This window comes from Mandrillus leucophaeus, unplaced genomic scaffold (genome assembly GCF_000951045.1).
Source record: "Mandrillus leucophaeus isolate KB7577 unplaced genomic scaffold, Mleu.le_1.0 Scaffold308, whole genome shotgun sequence".
In the NCBI taxonomy this organism is placed as follows: domain Eukaryota; kingdom Metazoa; phylum Chordata; class Mammalia; order Primates; family Cercopithecidae; genus Mandrillus; species Mandrillus leucophaeus.
In genome coordinates, this window is record NW_012103232.1 from 378,247 (window position 1) to 403,141 (window position 24,895).

Consider the following 24,895-nt stretch of genomic DNA (forward strand, 5'->3'; position numbering starts at 1 on the left):
CACTTGGCTAAAAAATTCTTACTAGAGAAAAATTGTAATGTATAGAAAAGTAAAAAGACAAAGATTACCCATTAGCTCACCATCCAGAGTAACGTATCATCATATTTTCTTTACCTTGTTTTCTGTGGAATATTTAATATAAATGTGAGGTTTTTAAATATGATCAGGTACCCCTTGCTGCCCAGACTCCTGCACTGTGGACTCTTGTTCTTCCAACTTGGGAGCCAAATACAGTCTGATTCCATGCAAATGCCTCTTTGCCTGGATTCTGGTTCCTCGCCCTTGGAAGCTAAATCAGGATGGCAGCTTGTCTGTCAGACTCAAACTGTTCTCTAAACTCTGGCCCAGGAGCCAAACAGATGTGGAGAGCTAGGACATCTTACAAGATTTTATGTTTTTAGGAGCTTTAAATTTTTCTCCTTTTCCCTGTAACATAAATGTTTCTCCTTACCATGAAAACCTTGGTATATAATTGTGATGTTTCCTCTGCTATCTTGGGACCATTTGTCTTTTCAATCAGTCTCTGTGACCTTAAGGAACAGTACAAGGGATTGAAATTGGAATTAGAGTGAGCATGATATTCCAAAGGAAACTGTTCTGGGCAAAATAATGAAATTATTGTTTCTGACTGAGATATTTATCAAGTGGGCAAAATCTGGAGTAATTCTTTGAATTCATTCTGTGTTATGACCTCCAATTTTGGGGGAAGAAAATTTGAGCAGTTCTTTAAACTTTGTAGGCCTAAGGAAGGAAAAATTTAAAAACAAAAAACCTATCTTGTTTTGATGCCTCAATGCCACATGGGTTTTCTTGCTCCTCAGGTGCCTGAAGGCTGGATTGACGGTGGACCCAGTGATCGTGGAGGCATTCTTGGCCAGCCTGTCCAACCGGCTCTACATCTCTCAGGAGAGTGACAAGTACGCCCCCATTCCTGTCTCTCAGAGACAACCCATTGTTCTCAGCAGGCTTGTGTGGGGCACCTGGCATTGTGCGTATGGATGCGTCTGTCCTTATCTCCTTGCCTCAGAGCATAGGCATGCATCAGGGTTGTCACAAGATTTAAGGTGAAGTCCACCTTGGAACGTACTTCCTGGACCACTGTGTGAAAGTTGAGAAAGATCTTTGTCATCCAGCCTAGTACCTGGGGCTTGCCTTTCTGCCGGTGGTTAAAATCCTGGACTGTCAGTTTCAGATGAATACTTCATCAAGACTGTTAGGAAATTAAGGTCTAGATTGTAGTCTCTGGGTACTGTTTCACTACTGCGTGCTGGAGGACTGTTGCTAGGGCGCTTCTGTTCTTCCTTCTGTAGGGACGCTCACTTGATTCCCGACCACACAATCCGAGCCTTGGGACACATCGCGGTGGCCTTGAGGGACACCCCGAAGGTCATGGAGCCCATTCTGCAGATCCTGCAGCAGAAATTCTGCCAACCACCCTCCCCTCTCGATGTGCTGATTATTGACCAGCTGGGCTGCCTGGTTATCACCGGAAATGTAAGGGAGGCCAGAGCCGGGACACCACTAACCCTGTTACATTACAAGCTACATTAAACTCTTGACTGTAAGGAATGTGCAAATACAGATTAAATATACCTTGCAGATGAGCTAAATGCTGACAACTGTTTTAATACTGAGTAGTAAGAATAGTATAAAGTGCTATGAGTGCTGGGGAAAAAGAGGTTTAATTTCTTGTCGGTGTATTATAACAGAACATTTGAATCTAAGCCATGTTCCTTTTAGCTTTTAATTTGAGGTTTGATTAAAGCTTTAGAAATGGATGATCTTTGAGCTGTTGTGCCCCATGATTCCAGAGCTTTCCTTCTGGGTGATGACAGGAGGGGCCTCATAAGGGCATCCTGCATGGTGACAGTGCCCCTCGCTCTCTCCTAGCAATACATCTATCAGGAAGTGTGGAACCTCTTCCAGCAGATCAGTGTGAAGGCCAGCTCCGTTGTATACTCAGCCACCAAAGATTACAAGGACCACGGCTATAGGTAACTGGACTTCATTGTCACTTTTTTATCATGACAGTATTTAATTTACTTTGAAAATGGGAGGTTTGTGAATTTGTCTCTTAAATAAACTCTTCTTACAAGAACACTATATGCTACAGATCAATGCACACATAAGGGGGGAAATGAAAACCCGATGTGCCCCCCGCAGAGGTGACCATCAGGCATCTCAGCGCACGAGATCTCAGCTCCTGCCTCTCCTTCTGATCGGGCCCATGCTGCACATGCAGCTAACCTGCTTTTTTATGGGGCAGCACATCAGCCACACCATGAATGATCCTGCACAGGTTGCCTTTAGAGGTTGCGGAGCGTCCCATCCTGTAGCAGAACCGAGATTTAACCAGCCAGTCCCTAGTTTGGATTTTAGGTTGTCTTCCAGTTTTCCCACTAATAAATGCAGCATTGACAGCCTAACAGCTACATATCTCTGAGCATCTTTGATGCTTTCTGTGGGTCAGATTCAGAGAAGTAGGATTTTGGGTCCAAGGAAGTAGGTGTTAAATGTCTTTGAACATTTGATACTTGTATAAAGTCTGACCAGTTTTCCCTGACAGACGGAGAGATGCTTCTTGGCTATTCCTTACCCTCCTCTAGGAATGCCTTAAGGACAGGGACATGTTCATCCATGTTTGGAAGAGAGGGAAGGGGAGAGGTGAAGTCAGATGAGGACAGGAGGCTGGAGAGGGAAGAAGAGAGCCCTTTTGCAGGCGTTACTCTTCTTGACCTCCAGGCTCCTTCCTTCTGACTGTGAAGTCCAGTCTCTCCATGTCAGTTTAGTGGGTGGGAGTGCAGCTGTGGAGCCATGCCATGTGGCTGCATGACTTCAGAAAATGCTGAACCTCTCTGTGCCTCAGTTTCCTCATCTGCCAAATGAGAACCTGCCTGCAGTTGGGAATGAGACTGCATACGTTAAAGTTCTCAATCAATAGAGCTGTCTCTCACATCGATACTACTTCATTGCCTTCTTGCTGCCACCGTCATGAGCCCAGGCTGCTAGAACAGCCTGAAGACTGGATTGGGAATGGGGTCAGGCTCTCCTTTCCTTCTTCCTCTGTCCCATTCTTTGCCGTGGAACCTGCACACAGGCTAACACGTTGCTTCCTTGTGCCTGTGGGACTGCTGGGCCCTTTCTCCAGGGGCCTCCTCAGCTGCCTCCCCGGTTGCCTTTGCCCCCACCCCTCCTAGATGTTCTGCCACGCCTTACCGTGAGTGTGTAGCATCTGCCAGTCTTCATCCTTCCATTTCTTCAGTTCTGGCTTAGCTTGCCTCTCTTTCCATAAAGCCTTTTCTCATATTGCCACCAAAAATGATTTGTCCTCTTCCTCACCAGCAGAAGCTTTTACTGCCCTTTGTTTGCCGTTGACCTACCAGGTGTTACCTAACTGCAGTGCCTTTTGCTGTGGCTGCTGTTGCTCTGGAATTTCTTAGTGGGGCAGACGACATGCTCAGTGCTTCGCATGGTGTTTCACTCTTCCCATGATCCTACGAAGAGGAATTATTATCCTTGTTTTACTTAGGAAGAAATTGAGGCTCAGAGACTTAAGAGACTTACCCAAGGTCGTGCCGCTTGGACGTGACAGAGTCTGGCAGTCTCCAGGGCCACAGAAGCCTGGTTGGCTTCAATGGTTCAGGTTTTTGGCCAAAGGGGCAATGTCAGCTTCACATCCGGCGTTTACATGGGGCCAGCCAGGATCCTGAGGCAGGACCCTGGAACACTTCCTGAGCATTCGATGTGAAAAAATGCTGACATCAGCTCCAAGGTGGAGGCAGCGTTAGGGAGAAGCTGGTCATGAAGTGAAAGTTCTGTGGGTGGTAAATGATGCATTAAGGCTCTTGGTGATTTGTGGGGGGAAAGCAAGATCCAACCTGGAATGCCTGGGCATGGGCCCTTTCGTTTTCAGCCCTGAGGGAAGTGTCCTGAGACCCTCACAGGTCCCCAGTGTTGCAGATGCCTGGAACTTAGTCTCCTGGAGGTCCTTACTACATCTCAGGAGAAAGGGTTACAGTGATTTCTGCAGCAGTTGAGTTTCTTTTACGGGCTGTTTTTCACAAAGATGACGTGTCCTTCTCCACTTGAGATTCCTTTGATTTACAGACACTGGGAGGAGTGTGCTAAGGCAGGCTGGGTCTGGCCCGCTCAGCTCTCCTCACCCCTGCAGTGCTGTCCCTTGGGGATGGTTGAGGGCATGGCAGTGGCTGTTATTTTACTCTTTCTTTTTCAGGCATTGCTCCCTGGCAGTGATTAATGCCCTGGCCAACATTGCGGCCAACATCCAAGACGAGCACCTGGTGGATGAGCTGCTCATGAACCTGCTGGAATTGTTTGTGCAGCTGGGGCTGGAGGGGAAGCGAGCCAGCGAGAGGGCGAGTGAGAAGGGCCCTGCCCTGAAGGTAGGAAGGAGGATGACTGTGCCTTCCCCATCAGTGTCCCATCCCTGCTGGCCAAGGCTTAGTCTCCAGGCACCATCTTGGTTGGAATATGGCACTTTCTTTGTTGAGTGATTTAAATGTGCCTGGTAGAATGCAAGTAAGAAGGGGTGGGGTTCTTTCTCAAGGATGCTGGCAGGGATGGGGGAGAGGGCAGCTTTCTCACTGAGTTATATCCAGCTCATGGTAGCTGCCTTCCCCATCCCAGAGATGACAACAGTCTAGCCTCAGCTCCCCATGGGCCCCTCTCTCTCTCCTTTCCTTCTTCATGAAGCCCGGGGTGGTAGCTGGGCCTAGGAGGACTTTAAGGGCCCATCATCAGAACACAGCGGCAACATGAGAAGGACCAGAGTTCACCTAATCTCAGGCCACCCAAGGAAGACAGGTCCACTGAGACAAACAAATGTCCTGTCTTGAATGCCCAAATACATTTGTGGTGGGGCCGAGGCAGGTGAGGCCTCTTCTTCCGTAACTCCCCAGTAGCATGTCACGTGGGCACCAGTCGCTCTACCATGTTAGGAATAATGCTTAAAATGTTAAGGAAATTGAATATTTGAACAAAAGATGTTTAGTAAAGCAATGTTATTTTTGTGTAGAGGTTGTCTTTTTGGCTAGTTGTTAGGAGAGCATATTTGAATAAAGAGCATGAGAATTTTTATTTTTGACGCAAGTTTTTTTTTTTTTTTGTTAACTGGGGTTGGGTCGTATAGTTTAAACTAATTTTGGTTGGCTAAACATTTGATTTTTTTAAATAGAGTGGGTATGTAAAAAAAAGTGGAGAGAAAAGGGAGGGGGGTGTTTGTAATGAGCTAGAAAGCTGGTTTTTTTTTTATAAGGAAAGGAATGTGAGTTGGTATTGATAACGCTTGGTACTGAGGCATATTTAGGCATTTAATAAAGGCAAAAAGAAAAAGAAGAAAAAGTGTGGGGTACTATAAATTAAAAAATAAAAGATTGATCAGATTATTTAAAGAAAAACCCCATTATATCCCACAACCATATCTCTGCTTCCACCCTGTTTTGTCATTTCCTCTCCCTTCCCTTCCTTCCTTCCCCTTCCCCCAGACAGCTATTGTTTACCTACTCTCTGCCAGCTACTGTCCTAGGTCAGAGGTCAGCCCACTTTTTCTGTAAAGGGCCAGAGTATAAATATTTTACGCTTTGCAGGCCATACAGCCTCTGTTGTAACTGCTCAACTCAACTCTTCTATGGTTACCTGTTTGTGAACGAACAGGTGTGACTGTGCTCCTATAAAATTGTATTTGCAAGAACAGGCGTTGGGTTGGATTTGGTCCATGGGCCATAGTTTACCAGCCCTTGCTCTAGATGAGGGTGTTACAGAAGTGAACGAGACAGACAGGGTCCTCTCTGACTGTGGGGCTTAGTGGGAGAGTGAAACAGGGCAGTGTAGTGAGGGGCACTTTAGATTGAGCTGGTTGAGAAGGCCTCTCTGAAGAGTGACATCTGAGATGACAGCTGCATGGAGGAGTCCCCCTGTGAAAGTCTCAGTCAAGAGGGAGTGGCTGGTGCAAGCAGGGATCCTAAGACTCTTGTCCCTAATTCGGCCTTGCTATGCCGGGCCCTCCGACAGTGATGTGGCTGAATAACTTCCCAAGTCTCCCAGCGGGGTACACAGCTCGGACCACCTCAGTGCACAGGAAAGAAACGTGTCCCGCATGTCTAGCGGGACCTTAGGCATCAGGATAAGAGGAGGGTGCTGATGATACAAGGTGGTGCTGCGCACCTGAGAAAGCAGAGGCTGTAACCTGTCTGAGGGGTGTTTCAGGAGCCTGCTCTCCCCTGGAAATTGGACCTCAGTGCCTCACCTTGTGGAGGACAAGAAGCTGTAATTATAAATTAAACTAAGATCTGTGGGTTGTTCTCCATCATCACGCAGCCCTTAGGCTATCGGTTTCCCAGAGGGGACCAGGCAAGGCCACCCTTGTGGCCCCCAGCCCAGGGAAACCAGCTTGGCATTCTTTGTAAATTTTCAAAAAAATTTTTGTGGGTACATAGTAGGTGTATATATTTACAGCTTGGCATTCTGTCCCCACCACTGCAGTGCTGTGTGGCTTTGGCAAGCTACTGAGACCTCCCATGAATCTCCCCAGAAGTTAGTGCATGTGAAGCACTCAGCGCATGTGAAGCACTCAGCACGTGCCTGGCTGCAGTGGATGCTCAGGGTCTTCAGCTGCTGTCGTTATTATAGGTTAAGACCATAAATCACGTCGGCTTAGGCCAGTGCTTCCAAAATTTTTACTAATCACTGTGTACTGAAGATTAGCTACATTTGTGTGTCTAGCCAGGGAGTCTTTTATTGTTAAGTAACCCCCCAAAATTTCCCTAGCTTGGAAAGAATATATGTTTATTTTAGAAAAGATACAGAAACCTATAAATAGTAAAGTAAAAAGCACTTATTCCTTGACTGAGATGACATAATCATTACTAACACTTTGACAGATTTCTTCCTAGCTTTTTTATGCATATGTATTTATTACATAATTGGGATTGAATCATAGCACAGTTTTAAATCTTGCCTTTTTTTTCATTTGACATGTGCTGTGGGCTCTTTCCATGGTGACTAAATGCTTTTCAGAAAGTTGTATTTTAAATGGCTGTGTCATATCTAATTATGCAGAAGTGCCATGATTTATGTAATCATTTATGTAACCATGGTTTATTTTTCACATTTGTTTTCATTTTTTACTGTTAAAATTATGCTGGATGAGCATCTCTATGCCTCTCTCTGCATACCTCTCATCATTTCTCTTAGATTAAGACATTCCAGGTTTACATAACACTATGTTGTATCTTGTGTGTTTTTTTTTTTAAATAAAAGAAACACATACTCTTTAATGACAACAATTCTGTTCTTTTCTAGGCTTCTAGCAGCGCAGGGAACTTGGGAGTACTCATTCCTGTAATAGCTGTGGTGAGTATTCATTAATTGAATGATGAAACTGCAGATACTGTGTGCATGCTTTGAGTCTTGCCTGGTGACGCATAGTAAATTCCTTAGAAAGGTGCAGTGTTGAGGCCCCTGTGCCTCTAGATGTGACTGCCTCAGCCATCACCAGCTCTTCCATGACAGCCCTGTAGGTGTGTCCACCGTGAGACACTCTTCACTCCCTTTCTCCATGCCCTGCCCGAACCCCCTCAACCAATTGACAAGGTCACTTGCTTTGGTTCCCTTCTGTGTGGCTCCTAGGTCCTAAATTTGACTCCACTTTCATCCTGTGTCTCATGTCCTCGTGGCTGATGGTGGGCCAGCTCCCTGCTTCCATCCCTTCCTTGGATCCTTCCTGCAAGTGCAGGCCTGGAAGCCTCTTGTTGGTGCTCAGGCCTCGGAGCTGTGGCCCCAGTCTCCTCCAGGGGGCGTTGTTGGCATGGCGGGCACAGTCCCTGCCTCCTGTGCGGCACCATCATGTTGGAGAGCCTGTTTCCGTCCTGTCCTGTCCCAGCCTAGGTCTGCTTCTTCCCAGATGACTTGTAGAAGTTGTTTTTCCCTTTCTTCGTCACTGCTAGCTGCAAGTCCTAAGCCCAACACCTATGTTCCAGTATTTATTTTCATTCCATATTCTCTCCCTTCCATTTAATCGACCTTCTAGGCCATCCCTTGTGTCTGCCTTACAGTGCCTTCCCCCCTCCTCACCCCCTAGTAGTTCAAGTCTTGAGCACTTACATGTGTCCCCTTCAACTTGTACACCAGAGGGTTGGGCCTGGTGGCAGAACTACTAGGGCAGCCTAGGGACGTGGAGGTCAGGCAGACAGGTGGCATTGCAGGCACAGAGAGGCACTTCTCCTGGTCTCAGTGAAGTGGTTCCCCTGCTCACATCATCTGAGTGTTCATCATTATTCCCAGCCTGGGGACTTCTAGGGTGTCCAGTTTTGGCTGGCCGAGGTAGATGAAAAATAGTAACTGACTGGTCTGCCATTATTTATCTTTAGTAGTAAAATGTTATATGTCGCGTGGTATTTATTTGTTTTTATTTTTTATTATATTGTATTTTATTTTTTATTTTTGAGACAGATTCTCGCTGTGTCACCCAGGCTGGAATGCAGTGGTGCGACCTCGGCTAACTGCAATCTCCACCTCCCGGGTTCAAGCAATTGTCATGCCTTAGTCTCCTGAGTACCTGGGACTACAGTCACGCCCCACCACGCATGGCTAATTTTTGTATTTTTAGTAGAGACGGGGTTTCACCGTGTTGGCCAGGCTGATCTCGAACTCCTGGCCTCTAGTGATCCACCCGCCTTGGCCTCCCAAAGTACTGGGATTACAGGTGTGAGCTGCCGCGCCTGGCCTGCCATGGTATTTTTCGTGGACGCCCCCATTGGTTGATTTTTTTTTTTTTTTTTTTGAGACAGGGTCTCACTCTGGCATCTAGATTGGAGTGCAGTGGCACAATATCAGCTCACTGCAGCCTGGACCTCTGGAGCTCAAGCAATCTTCCCACCTCAGCCTTCCAAGTAGTTGGGACTACGGGTGCACATCACCATTCTCAGCTACTTTTTCTATTTTTTTGTAGAGATGGGGTTTTCCATGTCACCCAGGCTGGTCTCAAACTTCTGAGCTCAAGTGATCTGCCCACTTCAGCCTCCCATAGTGCTGGGATTACAAGTGTGAACCACCATGCCTGGCCCCATTGGTTGATTTTTCAAAACAGAAATTTTCCCACTGTATAGTTAATGTTGACTAGTGTATGCTTGTGTGTTTAAAGTGCTGTTGTATGTGGGCCTTTTATCTGACCTGGAAGAAAAAGTAAGGGACATGAAGCCCAAGGCACTCCTTGGCAGCAGGCTCTGCAGGAGAGCAAGTTTTAGGCAGACAGGGAGGATGCTTGGGGCAACACTAAAATCAGTGAGTTCCAGGATCTTTGACCATCAGAGTTTGATGACCTGTATTCTTGTGAGCTTTCAAATATGTTGAGCAGTTGTCATTTAGAGCTTAATATATGCATAGTGGAAATCTGTCGGGCACTTTGCACTTTTGGGAAGCAGTGAGTGGTGAGGTTGGTTGAAATTACGTGAATTTGAGGGTCACAGGGTTCCAAGTTGGACTCCTGGTCCTGCATGTGAGACTGTGTGTGAGCCTTGGCCTCTCCAGGCTGCTGGGGTGGGTGGTACAGGCAGAACTGTTGTCTGTGGTAGCTTAGCACATGCTCACTTAAATACTCCCCTGATGTGACCTTTTACATGAGTAGAATAAGTGTATTTTTAGTGAAAGTTAATGGTTATATTATGGGGGAGGAAACAAATATTTGATTTTATTGCTCAATAAAGAGCACAGAGATCATGGGTTCTTGCATTTACTTTATGGTTACCCCTTGAACCTTCTGGAATAAACTAATTTCCGGAGGTGGTTTTTTGTTGTTGTTGTTGTTTGTGTGTTTTTGTTTTTTGTTTGTTTGTGTTTTGTGAGACACTATCTCACTCTGTCACCCAGGCTGGAGTGCAGTGGCACGATCTTGGCTCACTGCAGCCTCCATCTCCTGGGTTCAAGCGATTATCCTACCTCAGCCTTCCACGCAGCTGGAATTACAGGTGTGCGCCACTATGCACAGCTAATTTTTGTATTTTTAGTAGAAACCGGTTTTTGCCATGTTCACCAGGCTGGTCTCAAACTCCTGGTTTCCAGTGATCCACCCGCCTCAGCCTCCCAAAGGGCTGGGATTACAGGTGTGAGCCACCATGCCTGGCCTACTTATTTTACTTTTTAAAAGAAAGATATACTCTATTTTGGACCTTTGATGGCACAGTATCTCAGATTACTCTGTTGAATGGAAGTACCAGTGGATTTGGGGCAGGAAGCCTGGGTTTTGGCCCTAATGCAGCTTTTCTCAGTGACTTTGAGGGAGTTGCTAGGAAGCTGGGTCGTACAATCTCTGAGGCTCCTTCCTGGCTAGGTTTGGTGATCTTTGCACTGCAACTTTGTGAATAATATTTCTTCAGAGATGTCATTGATTAAATTACTTCAGTTGTTATTTAGCTTGTTAAATGTTTTGAGTGGTATCTAATGCTAAGAGACCTAGTTGTTCCACAGTCATATAGTAGTGATTTAATAAGATGCACCTCCTGGAAAAACATTCGTGTATTTTGCTGAGAGCAAGTTTACTTGTGTCACTGGTCACTTTTGTGGCCTTGGAAGGGTTACTTATTTTCTCAGTGCCTGCAAAACCAGGTGTGTGTGGATTAACATGTTTTAGGTCACAGAGAACCTTTTTGAAAACTGTGCATTCTTCGTGGAAATCTGTATTATTCTCAAGACTTTACACGTAACTTCAGGAAGTTAAATGGAAACAATCTACCCAAGGCTCCCCAGTTAGGAAGGCCTGGCTTACGTACTCTCTTAGATTGAGAGTAACGTTATACCCTTTCCTAGTTCTTGCTAAACACCAAACAGTGATCTAAATGTTTTCCAGGCCAGGCATGGTGGCTCACACATGTAATCCCAACACTTTGGGAGGCCGAGGTGGGCAGATCACCTGAGGTCAGGAGTTCGAGACCAGCCTGTCCAACATGGTGAAACCCCATCTCTGCTAAAAATATAAAAATTAGCCAGGCATGGTGGCGCATGCCTGTAGTCCCAGCTACTCAGGAGGCTCAGGCAGGAGAATTGCTTGAACCCCGGAGGCGGAGGTTGCAGTGAGCCAGGATTGTGCCATTGCACTCCAGCCTGAGCAACAGAGCGAGACTGTCTCAAAAAAAAAAAAAAATGAATAAATAAATAAATGCTTTCCAGACATTAATTTGATTAATCCTCACAGCAATCCCTCAAGGTAAATGCTGCTGGTCTCCCCATTTTACAGATGAGGATACTGAGGCACAGAACCTGCTACTAGAGTTTCATAGCTACTAGATATCAGAGCCAGGATTCCAACCAGGCAGCCTGGCTTAGAGCCTATGCTCTGAATGAATACTCTCCTGCTTTGAGTAACAGATGGGCTAATTTCTGTAAGAGGGGATCTGAGAGAATCTGAGTGGGTGTACGTGAACAAAATATATTGAGACGGGGGCTTCTGGATGCTCAAGAGTGTGGAGGACTCCACACTGGATGTAGCAGAGATGGTGCTTGGTGAGCAGAAGTGACCACTGCCTTTCTGGGTATGGGACGGACATGGCAAAGGACTAAAAGAGTTTTTTGAGATCATTACTCTTAGAAATGAGAGGAGCCAAAAGGAAGCTGCAGCAAGATGAGAAATATAGGACAAGCACCAGAAAAGAAGAGTGGTGAAGCAGATTGGAGAATGAATTGAAGGAGTGGGCCATCCGCAGCATCAGGGCTCACCAGGAGACCGAGAGGATGGCTTGGGGCAATTCACCTAGCACCTGCACTGTCAGCTCTCAGCAGAGTAAGGAGGCAGAGCCTGGTGTGGGAAGTCAGGAAGGGAGCAGGGGAAAACAGGGCTCCCCCTGCCTGGGTGTGGATTCAGGCCTCAGGCAGATGCCTTCCCTTCTGTGAGCTGAAATTGCTGCTTCTGCTGTGAAAAGGAGGGGTAACAGTGCCAGCCCCCTAGGGATTGAGGGTAAGGAGACTCTACGAGATAACCCACAGGCACGCCTACACAGGGCAGTGATGTTCTTCCATCCCTACTCCCTTTTGCGGCTCTTCCTACTGGTGTTGGTCTCATGGGATCAGAAGCCTGTAACAGGACTCCTTGTGTGGTCCCTGGAGTCCAGCCAACCTGCACTTGAACCCAGCCCCACTACTTTGGCATCTTGGACGGTTTCAGAACTCTTCCAACCCTTGTCTTCCTCATCTGCCAGGCTGTGGGGGTTACTGTTAGACACCTGCACATGCAGCACCTGTGACCGTCAGTCGTCCCCTCACTGAAAGAGCACTGGCACTCTTGCATGCTGAGCAGCCTCTGTGGATTTCACTTGTCTTACCCAGGGATTGAAGAATCCAGAAACATATTCCTCAGGTGACACCTGCTCTGTCAAACCAGACCCACTGCAGGACCAGGTGTGAGGGACGAAAGCTGCAGCAGCCTGGCAGAGACTGTGGGAGCCCTGGGGCTTGTCTGCTGCTTAGCACCCCGCAGTTCTGGGGTACCACACAGGCCTCCCCAGGACCCAGCACACACCTGTCCTGTCCTGTCCTGAGAACATGCCCTGCTGTGGCACATGGTGGTGCTCAAGTGACTTCCTGTCAGCTTTTATCATTCCTGAGGTTGTCCAGGAATTTGGATTTGGCTTTTGATATTTGAGCTTCAAAAAGTAGAGAATTGTAACAGATACACAGTAAATGTGGCTACGTTTATTTATCTCTAGTATGGGAGACATGGCACACACTGTCCTCCAGGTCACAGGGAGGCAACAGCAGGAGGGACTGATGGCATTCAGCATGGATTTGAAAGGTCAGGCTTTGAGAAAATTAAGCCCTAACATTAGCCCAGGGCACCCCTCGTATGTCTTGAGGTGGCTTCTTCCCTGGACATCAAGAATGGTGCTAGTTGTATACCCTCCTTGGGAGAGGTAAGGAATTAGTCACACCACTTATTTCTGTGCTTGATGTTCAGATGAGGGGCTTGTTGGAGAAAGGCTTGAGTGACACAGCCAGGTGTGCAAGGATGGGGTCACTGGAGCAGGAGGTGCTTAGGACGCACTGCTCAGGTTTGCTGAAGGGGGGAGGTGAGACCCTCTAGGTAACAGCAGACACACCACAGTTACAGTGACTTCTGTGAGCTTTTAGCACGGGCTATTGTGCAGAATTGATTCCAACAAGCCTGTCTTCTTGGTCGTTTCTAAGCTCCTCTCATATGGGCCTCGAATTCAGATTAGTAGCGTAAACTACAAAAGTGATGCCAGAACATCTCTGTTCTCATTGTTGGAATGGAAACAAAATGAGGGTGCCCCCAAGACACTTCAGACACCCAGACCTCCACTTCTAGGACCTGCTGGGGTTGGCCACTCTTCCCATGAAGAGCAGACAGCTGGTGCGGTGCTCATAGATGAGGAAAAGAAAGGGGCGATCGACAGTGAAGCGGACTTGGGTGGACAGCGGCATGAACCCCACCGTGGTCACAGCGGTGGCTTGGGTCCCTTCCTCGTTCACTGTGATCGTGCCTTGGTGCTTGAACTGTTTAGAAAGGAAAGTTATCAGATTCTAGAGATCAGCACACAGAGGGCTAGAGTGCCCAGCACAATCTCATATCATTCAGGGAAAGAATCCAAAGACAGCATGTAAGGTGGAAATCACAGCTGGTCAGAGTCACCCTTGAAAATATCTGTCACCACCTGTCAAGGGCAGCCATTGCACTTAGAGGCCGGGTGGTGTAACTGTAGGGTCATGTTCCCTCTTGGCAGTGCCTGTGGTCTGAGGGTCGTAGGGGCTGGTGCAGGACAGCCACCCCAGCTCCAGCTCCCCACACTGCTGCGCACTTCCCCGGGACAGGGAACTGGGTCTGCTGCACTGTTTGGACTGAGCGCCTGATTGGTTTAAGTATGTGTGTAGTGTGGTGTTTAATGGCTGTTTCATGATTTCGCTGGAGGTAGCTATTTTCCAGACCGGAGCACATGTCTTCCCTGTCTCTGGTGTCGGCAGGAGTGGGGCTCACTCCATGGCTGCTCTTGGGACCTCCCTGCCCACCAAGTGTCTGCCAGGTGCCGTGCTTTCCAGCTGGCATCCACGAAACCAGGCTTCTGTGTACCCCAGCCAGGCCGAAGAGCAGAATCAGCACCCCAAGCTGGGACATCAGATTGGGGAGTGGGTAGGAAGGGCAAGTGGAGGTGGGGCTGTGCTGAGGCAGACCCTGGGGACGGGGCAGGCGGTTGGACAAGGGAGTGGTTACCAGGTCGATGGCAATCCTTTGGTCTGAGATGCCTGCCATGTTGCCATTTTTGTCAAACAGCATCGTGATCCCCATCGACTTCAGGGACTCCACTAGATTGTAGTTCTTCTCCAGCTTGAATTTCGGCAGAAGCACTTCTCGAGTTCTAGACAGAAAAGGAAAGGGGGGCCCAATTTTATTGAACCACAAGTTACAAAAGAATCATGATTTTCCCTTTAAAGGGCCACGGGTTACATTTATCACAGAATTGATATAGCACTTATTAAAATTTATATTCCGGGACTGTCAGTTGAGGATTTTAGGAAACGTATTCCATTGTAATTCCACTACTGAAAACTGAGACTTGTTTTCTGTTGCATGGTTATTTCCTTGAGACTGTGTGGTTTGTTTCCTATCTTCAAGGTTAGCAGCAGAACTTTTCCTGGTTTGTGGTTTAAAAAGGCATCTAAAATAATTCTCTGGTTTGGTTCCCCAATTTTAGGCATTTGGTTTTTTTGTTTGTTTGTTTGTTAATTAAGGAGTCGAATATCTGGTAGTGTACTTTTAAAAAGAACCTTTCCCGTGTATACTAGACAATGCTGAGCATTCTCAGTCTTTGCCTCAACTTACTCAGTCCCTAAGGGGGTGGATAGCACCAGTAGTGCCTGTGGAGTCAGTCTGGCACTTTGCAGGGGATAAAGAGATTTAAGCTGCAATCCCAGCTGGATGGGCAGGAAGGCTTGATCTTCTTCACTCTTGTACCTAGCTCATACCTGGCACCAAGTAGGATCTCAATTAAGTCAAATGAGGCCAGGCACGGCGGCTCATGCCTGTTAATCCCAGCACTTTGGAAGGCCAAGGCAGGAGGACTGCTTGAGGCCAGGAGTTCAAGACCAGCCTGGGCAACACAGCGAGACCTCATCTCTACAAAAAAAAAAAAAAAAATTAATTAGCTGGGCATGGAGGTGCACGCCTGTAGTCTTAACTATTTAACTATTCAGGAGGCTGAGGTGAGAGGATTACTTAAGTTCAGGAGGTTGAGGCTGCATGAGCCATGATGATGCCACTGTACTCAGCCTGGGTGACAGAACAAGACCCTGTCTCAAAAAAAAAGAAAAAAAAAAAAAAATGCAGTCCCTTTCTCGAGAGCTGCCGGGCTGCAGGGAGGAATGGAGGGAGGCAGCTACAGAAGGGACGTTGTTAAGGAAAAATTCATAGAGCATGATGACTGGCTGCCCAGGCAAATACCTTCCTCTAAGAGCCCACTTTTCTCAGTTTGGTTGCATATGTTTGTATTCTTGTCCTATAAGGAGGCTCAAATCACTTCTTCATATGGCCCTAGCCAGTATCCAGTAAAACAGAAATAAGACCTCTCCATTCTTTCTGCCATGACCTCATAATAATCTCAATAAGTACTTAACGCCTGCAGTTTTAACTACAGAGCAATGAATAATAATAGAGGAAATCATAAATGATGTATCCTCAGTACACTAAGAGGACCTTGGAATTTCCTGGGCAGGGAAGAGTTGAGCCACTCTGTTTTGAGTGCCTCCTAGGTTCCAAGTACTGGGAGGGGTGCTCAGCATTGCTGATTCTGTTATTTTCTCACAGCAACCCGGGAAATAATGGAATTATCCCCATTTTAGGAATGATGAAACTGGGACTCAAAGCCACAAAGCAAGTACATAGCAGAGCTGGGATTGTTTCCAAGCTGTCTCTAAGTCACCTGCCCCTAACTTCTGAAACTGGCCCCTGGAGGGCAGATATGTCCTTTATGAATGCTCTCTAATCATCTCTCATCTCAAGCAACAAATTGGAGCTGAATTAATAGAGTGGCCCTGCATGGAAATTCTTGGGTACTTGTACATAATTCTCCCTTTTTAAAAAAATGATCAATTTTCCAGTATTCCGAGACACCCCCAGCATCTGGGAGATCAAAAGAACAAACACACAGCATGAAGTACCTGTTTGTCATGCTTTTTTGCCATCTCTCCACCACCTGGGGTGTCAGTTGTGCTTCGAGGGTCTTCATCCCAGACAACTTGTGTGGGACCACAATTAGCATGCTGATGCCCCCCACGTATTCCAGCTGGAGGACGTCGCAGTCCAGCTCCTGGTCATTTGCTGCGAGGAAGTTTCCCTTGGTCTGCATCATGGAAACCTTGACCACCTCTCGCTCATTCAGCCGGAAGTTGTGGTTGTGTGTCATTTCCACTGGGAATTTATTCACCCAGGATCCTGTAAAGGCCACAGGAAGAGGCTGTTACAAGAAGATTCCTTTAGGGAAAATCGGCTCACCCTTGAGAGTGAATCTGATTCCCCAGGAGGCCTTGTTCAGATAGCCCGTAGAGCCGACCCCACAGGCTCTTGATTCCTGAGGTCTGGTTTGGGCTGAAATTTGCACTTCTAACAAGAGAAGTTAATAAGAGGTTACCTGGACTGAATGGTTTCTGGGTTATAATGGGTCTGATATGAACTAATTGTTTGACCACGGTAAGACACCTAACTTGCTGCGCTTCCATTTCTTCATCTGTCAGATCTGTCAAATGAGTAACTTTGGGTTCTTGTCAGCTTTTATTATTACTGTTGTTGTTGTTGTTGTTGTTGTTATTTTGTTTTTGAGACCAGGTCTCACTGTGTCATGCAGGCTGGAGTGCAGTGATGCCGTCATAGCTCACTGCAGCCTCACACTCCTAGGCTCAAGGTATCCTCCCTCCCCAGTAGCTTGTACTACAAGCATGTGCCATGCCTGGCTATTTTTTCTTTCTGTCTTTTTTTTTTTTTTTTTTTGTAGATGGGGTCTTGCTATGTTACCTAGGCTGGTCTCAAACCCTTGGCCTCAAGCAATCCTCCTGCTTCAGCCTCCCAAAGCACTGGGATTATAGGCGTGAGCCACCCTGCCAGCCTCAGCTCTGTCTTGATGGCCTTCATCCCTCACACTGTGATTCTGTAGTGACTAACAAGACATTGGGTGATGCCATGTGTTGCCCTTAGGATCACCACTGTAGATATGGGGACAGTGCTATGTATCCAGGTATAAGCCCATGTCTATTTTAGCTCTAAGATGTGAGTAACTAATAGTGATGGGTGACTAGTAGTTGAGAACTGGCCATGTGCCGGGCATTCTTCTCAGCACCTTTCTTGTATTATCTCATTTCTGCTCCTAGCGACATTCAAGTTGTGTGCTTTTTGTTATCCCCATTTTACATATGAGGAAACAGGCACAAAGAAGTGAAGTAACTTGTTCAAGGTTTCTAGCTGGTGGAGCAGCCAGGATGAGATGAGCAGGAGGTGTCTTGGAGGTTGAAGTACCAGACAGCTCCTGCCTGCCTGTGAGTGAAGCTCAATTCCCTTCTCCCTGAGTCTGCCTCACCCAGGGTTTCTCAACCTCAGCATTTTTGACGTTTGGGCCAGATAATAGTTGGTGGTGATGCAGGCTGCCCTGTGCATGGTATGGTGTTTAGCAACATCCCCAGCCTCCCCTTTCTAGATACCAGTAATGCTTACCCCAACCCCCCAGGCTGTGACAACCACAAGTGTCTTCAGACCTTGGGGACACAGTTGCCCTGTTGGGAATCACGGCCCTTTCCAGTTTGGATGGAGCTGTCCCACGTCTCCTGGGATTCTTTCCTTCTGACTTCCTCCTGAGAGCGTACCTCTGTTTATTGTGCTTTACAAAGTGATTACCACATTCAAAATTAGAACAAAATTAGTAATGGAGATGATTTCATATGAAATTAAGTGAAATTAAAATTACAGTTCTAGACACTCTTTCCCTTTGAGAAGCATCCTTGAATGATTGGGTAGTCCTAGCATTTGATCCCTTGTGATTCCCAGCATTGAGTGACTATTCTCATACGATGGGGAAAGGAAGCAGAAGCGCTTGCATGTGTGTTTACACTGTGGTGTGACACGGGTTACTGTGTTTAGGAGATTGTCAACTGACCATGCCTGGTCATTTCTCCACCTCCATGCAGGCAGAGATGGGTCGCTGCTGTACTTCTCTGCCTGTCCCTGAACCCTCAGCCAGGGCTAATGCAGAGGCTCTTTGGTGTACTTGGGGGAGCCAACAGACCAGTAGGATGGAGGACTTTGATGCTACCAAAAAGGCTTCTGCCAGCTTGTTCTAAAGTCAGTCCTAAACATTGGTTATTTGCTAGTAGAAGTAAAATAAATGTCACTAACAATATCATATGTTTATCATATTGTACTAGTATTGTGATCTACAGTTTCATTCCCTCGAATTCACTGAGCTCTTGCCATGTGCCACTCTGTTGCATCACCATCTCTTATGGTTCTTCCCTTGGCCCTGTCAGAGTAGGTGTTATCTCTCTGATAAAGATAAGGAAACTGAGTCATAGAGATGTTGAATGACTTGTCTGAGGTCACACAAACGAGAAGTGGTGAAACCAGGGCTTAGGCTCTTGTTTGCTCAGTTCCAAAACTTATACTAATAACCAGTAATGAAAAGGATATGCGTGTTCATCGTATACATGTGGTCTCTGTGTGTGTGTCTGCCACAAGCCTGTTAAAACTCAGCCTTTGATTCCACCCACAGGAGGCCAGCATTGTGCCTTGCCTTGGGGCGGAAACCTGGGTGTTAGAGTGGCCCTGCTTGGTCTATCCAGCAGAATGCCTGCCTTGTAGAGCTGCAGGGACCTCAACCAAAGCACAGAGCAGGTGTGTTGACAGATCAGGAGGGGCTCTGGCCCCCTTTCCGTGAACAGAAGCCAGGAGCCGGGCGGGGTCTCCTTCCTTCGCCTGGGCTGCTATAAAACCATAGGGGCTAACTAGCAGAAAGCACTGGCCTCCTAGTCTTCAGGGACTGCCCTTTGCGGGTACCTGGTAGACTTTGGTGGCAAAGAGAGATGGTTGTGTGTCACCGCAATTAGTCCTGAAGCCAAACCATTCCTCGTGTCTCCCCTTCTGCACTCTCAGCTTAGAGAGTAAAGTAGAGGTTGCCTCTGGTCTGGTCCAGGTGAAGGTATTTGAAAAGAGAGGTTTGGATTTCAGAAATCCATGCTCATTTATTCCTAGGATTCCAGAGGTCCTATGGGTGTGGGGTGACCTTAAAAAGTGCCCTTGTGAGGCCGGGCGCAGTGGCTCACACCTATAATCCCAGCGCTTTGGGAGGCCGTGGCAGGTGGATCACGAGGTCAGGAGATCGAGACCATGCTGGCTGACATGGTGAAACCCTGTCTCTACTAAAAATACAAAAATTAGCTGGGCGTGGTGGCGGAGGCCTGTAGTCTCAGCTACTCGGGAGGCTGAGGCAGGAGAAAGGCATGAACCCTGGAGGCCCCAGAGTTTGCAGTGAGCCGAGATCGCACCACTGCACTCCAGCCCATGCGACAGAGCGAGACTCCATCTCAAAAAAAAAAAAAAATGCCCTTGTGCTCAGCCCAGAACAGTTGCTGGGGAAATAGTAATTTATTTCTCCATCCCACCTGCCCAGTAGTTCAAAAGTATCCTGAAAAGCACTTGTAGATGTCAATGTCAGCTGTTCAAGCTGAATAGGTCACAGGTGCATTTCTTTAGCCTTTTGTCTGTATTTCTGCTTATTGATGATTGGGAAAGGAAAAGAGAAAACTCAAATCTAGGCTGGCCATATGCTAAAACAGTTTTGGTATTATTTCTTCCAATTGAGCAGATTGCTAGTGATGGCCTACCTGGGTTCAGCTTTGGCTCTGCCCCTTAATAACTGGATGCCCTTGGATCATCATTTTACTTCCCCCCCTTTTTTTTTTTTTGAGATGGAGTCTCTCTCTCTCTCGTCTAGGCAATGGCACAGTCCACAGTCTCGGCTCACTGCAATCTCTGCCTTCCAGGTTCAAGTGATTCTTCTGCGTCAGCCTCCCAAGTATCTGGGAATACAGGTACCCACCACCATGCCCAGGTAATTTTTGTATTTTTAGTGGAGATGGGGTTTCACCATGTTGGTCAGGCTGATCTCGAACTCCTGACCTCAAGTGATCTGCCCACCTTGGCCTCCCAAAGTGCTGGGATTACAGGCGTGAGCCACCGTGCCCGGCCCATCCTTTTACTTCATGCTTTGGTGGCTTCCTCCGTAAAATAGGGATGCTAATAACAGTGATGACCTCACAAGTCTCTGTTAAAGCACAGAGTTAGGGCTCAGTAAGTGTCAGATGCTACTGTCAACTTCAGCTCGGCCTTCCCTGTCCCTGTTCCAGAGTCAATCTTGTGTTTTGTTTTCCTGGATAAATTATAGCTACCGTATGTGGGCATTCAATCTACCCACATACAAAAAGAGTATGTTGTGGGTTTGCTCTGAGAACTGTAAAGGTGCTTCTTACCTTTGAAGTAGATGCAGTTGAGAATCATCATCTGGGTAGCAGGGTCTATATTCTCCAGAGCATCTTTTATGAGGCCCTTGGTGAGCTTCATGATGTGGTTGTTGGTTTTTGATATGAATGCAGGGTCTGAGAAGTCAGCTACCTGGGCCTCAGCAAAGTAATACTCTCTTACTTTAGTTTTGAAGTCAGGCAGGATTGGAAACTGCTTCTGGATATAAAGGTCATTGACTGACCGCAGTGTGTACCCAAAATTCCTCCTGAAGAGGCGGTGAGTCAGCTTACGGAAGAGATTATGAATGGTCGTGATTTCATACTTGCTGCTGGCATTAACAAAGTCTTTAAAATGCAAAATCGAGTGCACTTGTTCATGGGTCTCTCCCTTCAGACCTAAGGAAATCATACCCATCGCAGTAGAAATGCCAACAGGTGCTATGAAGATGTTATCAAAAGTGTTGACCTGGTCTTTCAGCACTCGGTAGAGGTTGAAAGCGAACTTGGCGTTGAGGATGTTAAGGCGCTGGATCCGGCTCTTGCCGTGAAAAAGCTGGAGGATGTTCCCAGCACTTGCATCAGAGTCTGTCGGGGAAACTGACAGACTGTCGATGATGTCGATGTAGTCGTCGTCTTCACTGAGTATCTTCTCCAAGTCCAGATAGTCATCGTCCTCCTCCCCCTCTGGAATCCAGTCGTTGGTGACGGTGTTTTCCTTGTGGAAGTCGACAGGGAGAAGAGGCATGCTCAGGTTTTTGTTATTTAACTGCTCCCACTGGGGATCTGCAGACTGAGCAGTTTCCCCTCCTTTCTGAAGCTGATCCAGCGGGCCTTTGCTGCCACCCCACACAGATGTTATGATGAGGAAAATGAGAAGTGGGTGGAACGAGTGTTTCATTTTGGCAGAGCTAAAGCTGGGAGGGAAAACAGAACACAGTGAAAGGCGGCCTGGCTGATCCACACGCCGCTGCAGCATCCACATGGCAGGTTCCCTGTGGCTTTGACCCAGGAGGAGGCCCTCACAGCGTTAGTTCTTAACTGTTTTAGGGTCATGGACTTTTAAGAGAATCTGATGTAGATAAACAGACACCCAACCTTTGATGTGGGACTCATAAACCTCACTGAAGGATCCATGGGCCCCTTGATGAAAATCCCTTATTTAAAGGTTTGCAAAACTAACCTAGAATCCTGGGAGTTCAGGCATCCCGGAGAGGAGTTTCTTTTTCTCCAGACACCTTGTCCACCACCTCCAGATAGTGTTTAGGTACCAGAGACAAAGTTCCCACCAGGGGCTCATAGACCAGTCAGGGGACAGATGGGACAGACGTGCAGTAAAGCAAAGACTCTGAAAATAATGCTGCCAGAGCACAAGGGGGATACGGAAAGGGGTATGCTCTACCCTGTGTAGTAGGAGTGGAAGTGCCCAGAGAGTCAGGGAAACTTCACCAAGAGCTGGGTTTGAGTGGGCGCCCAGGGCTGGTGACTGGAGAGCACCCAGCAGGGATGTGCTTTAGAGGGACTCACCATACCTGTGTGACTCACACTATTCCACCTTTACAGTGGAGATGCTGTTGAAAAATGTCCATGGACCAGGCTTTCTGAAAACAGATACTCTAAAGATACTTGAAATTTGTGTAATCTTTGGGGTTGTTTAATATGTTGTGTTTTTTTGTTTTGTTGTATTTGGCTTTTTTTGTTGTTATTTTTTGAAATGGAGTCTCGCTCTGTCACCCAGGCTGGAGTGCAGTAGCGTGATCTCAGCTTACTGCAACTTCGGCCTCCTGGACTCAAACAATTCTCATGCCTCAGCCTCCTGAGTAGCTGGGACTACAGGGGCCCACCACCACGCATGGTTAATTTTTGTATTTTGTTTAGTAGATGTAGTCGTCGTCTGCATGTCGACATGATTGCCATGTTGACCAGGCTGGTCTCAAACTCCTGACCTCAGGTGATCCACCCACCTCAGCCTCCCAAAGTGCTGCGATTATAGGCATAAACCACCACACCTGACCTGGGGTTGTTTAATTTGCGTAAGATTTGGAGCTTGTCTAGTGCCGGGACCCCCTCAGGGTGTAGTGAGATGTTATGGTGGCAGCCCCAGAGGTGATATCACTTGCTGCAGGTATACTTTTTTCTCCTTTGTATCTCTTAGACAATGGCTCCCACTGCTGTCAGGAGCAACTAAATCTTCTGTGTTCCTGCTTCTAACACAGGGTTAGAAACAAGAGATAAAGTCTGTGTGGGGGTGATGTCAGCAAGCTCTTACTCAAGACCTGAGGGGCACTGCTTTTATTTAAGTAAACAAGATAAGCTTTTAGCACAGAGGCATTATGGTAATCCTGCTCTCCTCCCTGACTGGTTCAGAGGAGGATCTGACTTGGCCTATCAAATCTGTTTTAGCTGCCAAGTCGTTTTTCTTTCTCTTGCTTACTTCCTGGTTGTTAACTGCACTCTGGGTAGATGAGCTTTGATGCTTCCATATTTTGCCAGGACAGTGGCCATAGGTGTTTTATAATGCTGACTCAGACAGGTAATACATGGTCCCAACTTGTAATCACCCCAGAAAGAACTGCCAGCCAGGCGCTGTGGCTTACGCCTATAATCCCAACACTTTGGGAGGCCAAGGCAGGAAGATCACTTGAGCCCAGGAGCTCGAGACCAGCGTGAGCAATATAGCAAGACCTCGTCTCCATGAAAAATTAAATAATTAGGCCAGGCGCGGTGGCTCACGCCTGTAATCCCAGCACTTTGGGAGGCAGAGGCAGGCAGATCACTTGAGGGTCGGGAGTTCGAGACCAGCCTGGCCAACATGGATAAACCCTGTCTCTACTAAAAAATACAAAAACATTAGCCAGGCGTGGTGGCGCATGCCTGTAATCCTAGCTACTCAGGAGGCTGAGACAGGAGAACCGCTTGAACTTGGGAGGCAGAGGTTGCAGTGAGCCGAGATTGTACCATTGCACTCCAGCCTGGGCAAAAAGAGCGAAACTCCATCTCAAAAAAAAAGAAAAGAAAAGAAAAATTAAATAATTAGCCTGGTGTGATGGCACACGCCTGTGGTCCCATCTACTTCGGAGGCTGAGGTAGGAGGATCACTTGAGCCTGGGAGGTCAAGGCTGCATTGAACTATGATCACGCCACTGCACTCCAACCTGGGGGATAGAGTTGAGTCCTTATCTCAAAAAAACAAAACAAAACACTGCCTTTTGTTAAGCTTATTTTGTGTCTGTGACCATTTCCTATTAGGTAGGTATTTGAGGGCCAGAATATCTGCTGCCAGTTGAGGCCAGGTAAGAGTTACTGGCTGCTCTTGTTAAGCAAATATTTGAACTCATTAGGCCTGAAGATGGGGTAACTGGATACTCTGCTTGAAATGCTGTCAGTGTGGTTGATGTTGATAATGGCCTCTGTTGGATGCCTGACACGCTGTATAAGGCACTTTGTGTAACTCAGCTTCATCCTGCCAGCATTTTACATATCAGGAGACTGAGCCTTTCATCACTGTCTCGAATAAGTGGCAGTGGCTAGATTCGAACCAAGTTGGTTGAGCCTGTAGCCCACATCAAGCACTCTGCCTTGTTCACCCTGGAGTACCAGAATGCTTCCAGACTCCCTGGCCGTGCCGAGCAGCTTCCTAGCTGTTTTCCCAGTGTCAGTCCCCTTCCTTGGGTCTTCCCTTTATAATACTGTTGAAATAGTAAACTCAAAGTTTGTTTTAGTCACAACTGAGAAAGACTTTTGAATTGCACATTTTGGAGCAGGAAAGTCACATTGTTTCTGACTGAAAATGCCTGTTGCCTTTTCCAGGTCCCCATCTCAGCACCTGCCTGAGGCTGCAGTGCCACTAGTTTACACACAGGAAAACAGTTTCTAGAAACGATTTCTTTTTATTTTGAGATGACGGGGTCTCACTCAGTCACCCAGGCTGGGGCACAGTGGCACAATATTGGTTCACTGCAGCCTGTTCCTCTCAGATTCAGGAGACCCTCCCACCTCGGCCTTTCAGGTAACTGGGACCACAGGTGTGTGGCACTATACCTAGTTAATTTTTTGTATTTTTGATAGAGATGGGGTTTTACCATGTTGCCCAGACAGGTCTCAAACTCCTGAGCTCAGGCAATTTGCATGCCTCGGCCTCCCAAAGTGCTGGAATTACAGGCGTGAGTTACCATGCCTGGCCTCTAGAAATGATTTCTAATGTATGTAGCTGCAAATAGAACTAGGTCCAGTTTCTGAATGGAATCAGGCATCGGTATCAACAGCAACACACTTTGAAAAGTCAGGAACAAAGAAAGTAAGCAGCTGGTAGAAGGCTCCTTGCCCAGCTACACTTCAAGTGTCCTCCTTTTTTTTTTTTTTTTTTTTTGAGATGGAGTCT

General features: G+C 47.1%; 2 protein-coding genes across 2 annotated transcripts in view; one reads left to right on the top strand and one right to left on the bottom strand.

The window, feature by feature from the left end:
- The window catches only part of PI4KA (phosphatidylinositol 4-kinase, catalytic, alpha), a 162,328-nt gene that overhangs the window by 62,015 nt on the left and 75,418 nt on the right, over positions 1-24,895 (top strand). The window contains exons 14-18 of the mRNA XM_011987359.1: positions 786-917; positions 1,311-1,494; positions 1,891-1,994; positions 4,235-4,403; positions 7,321-7,371. Coding sequence (XP_011842749.1) covers positions 786-917; positions 1,311-1,494; positions 1,891-1,994; positions 4,235-4,403; positions 7,321-7,371 — 640 coding nt within the window. The remainder of the gene's footprint in view (positions 1-785; positions 918-1,310; positions 1,495-1,890; positions 1,995-4,234; positions 4,404-7,320; positions 7,372-24,895) is intronic.
- SERPIND1 (serpin peptidase inhibitor, clade D (heparin cofactor), member 1) overlaps positions 12,680-24,895 on the bottom strand; it is a 14,417-nt gene continuing 2,201 nt past the window's right edge. Inside the window, exons 2-5 of the mRNA XM_011987337.1 lie at positions 20,527-21,431; positions 16,177-16,450; positions 14,234-14,378; positions 12,680-13,521 (exon numbers count right to left, since the gene is read on the bottom strand). Of these exons, the coding sequence (XP_011842727.1) occupies positions 13,330-13,521; positions 14,234-14,378; positions 16,177-16,450; positions 20,527-21,415 (1,500 nt within the window). The 5' untranslated portion in view covers positions 21,416-21,431 and the 3' untranslated portion in view covers positions 12,680-13,329. The remainder of the gene's footprint in view (positions 13,522-14,233; positions 14,379-16,176; positions 16,451-20,526; positions 21,432-24,895) is intronic.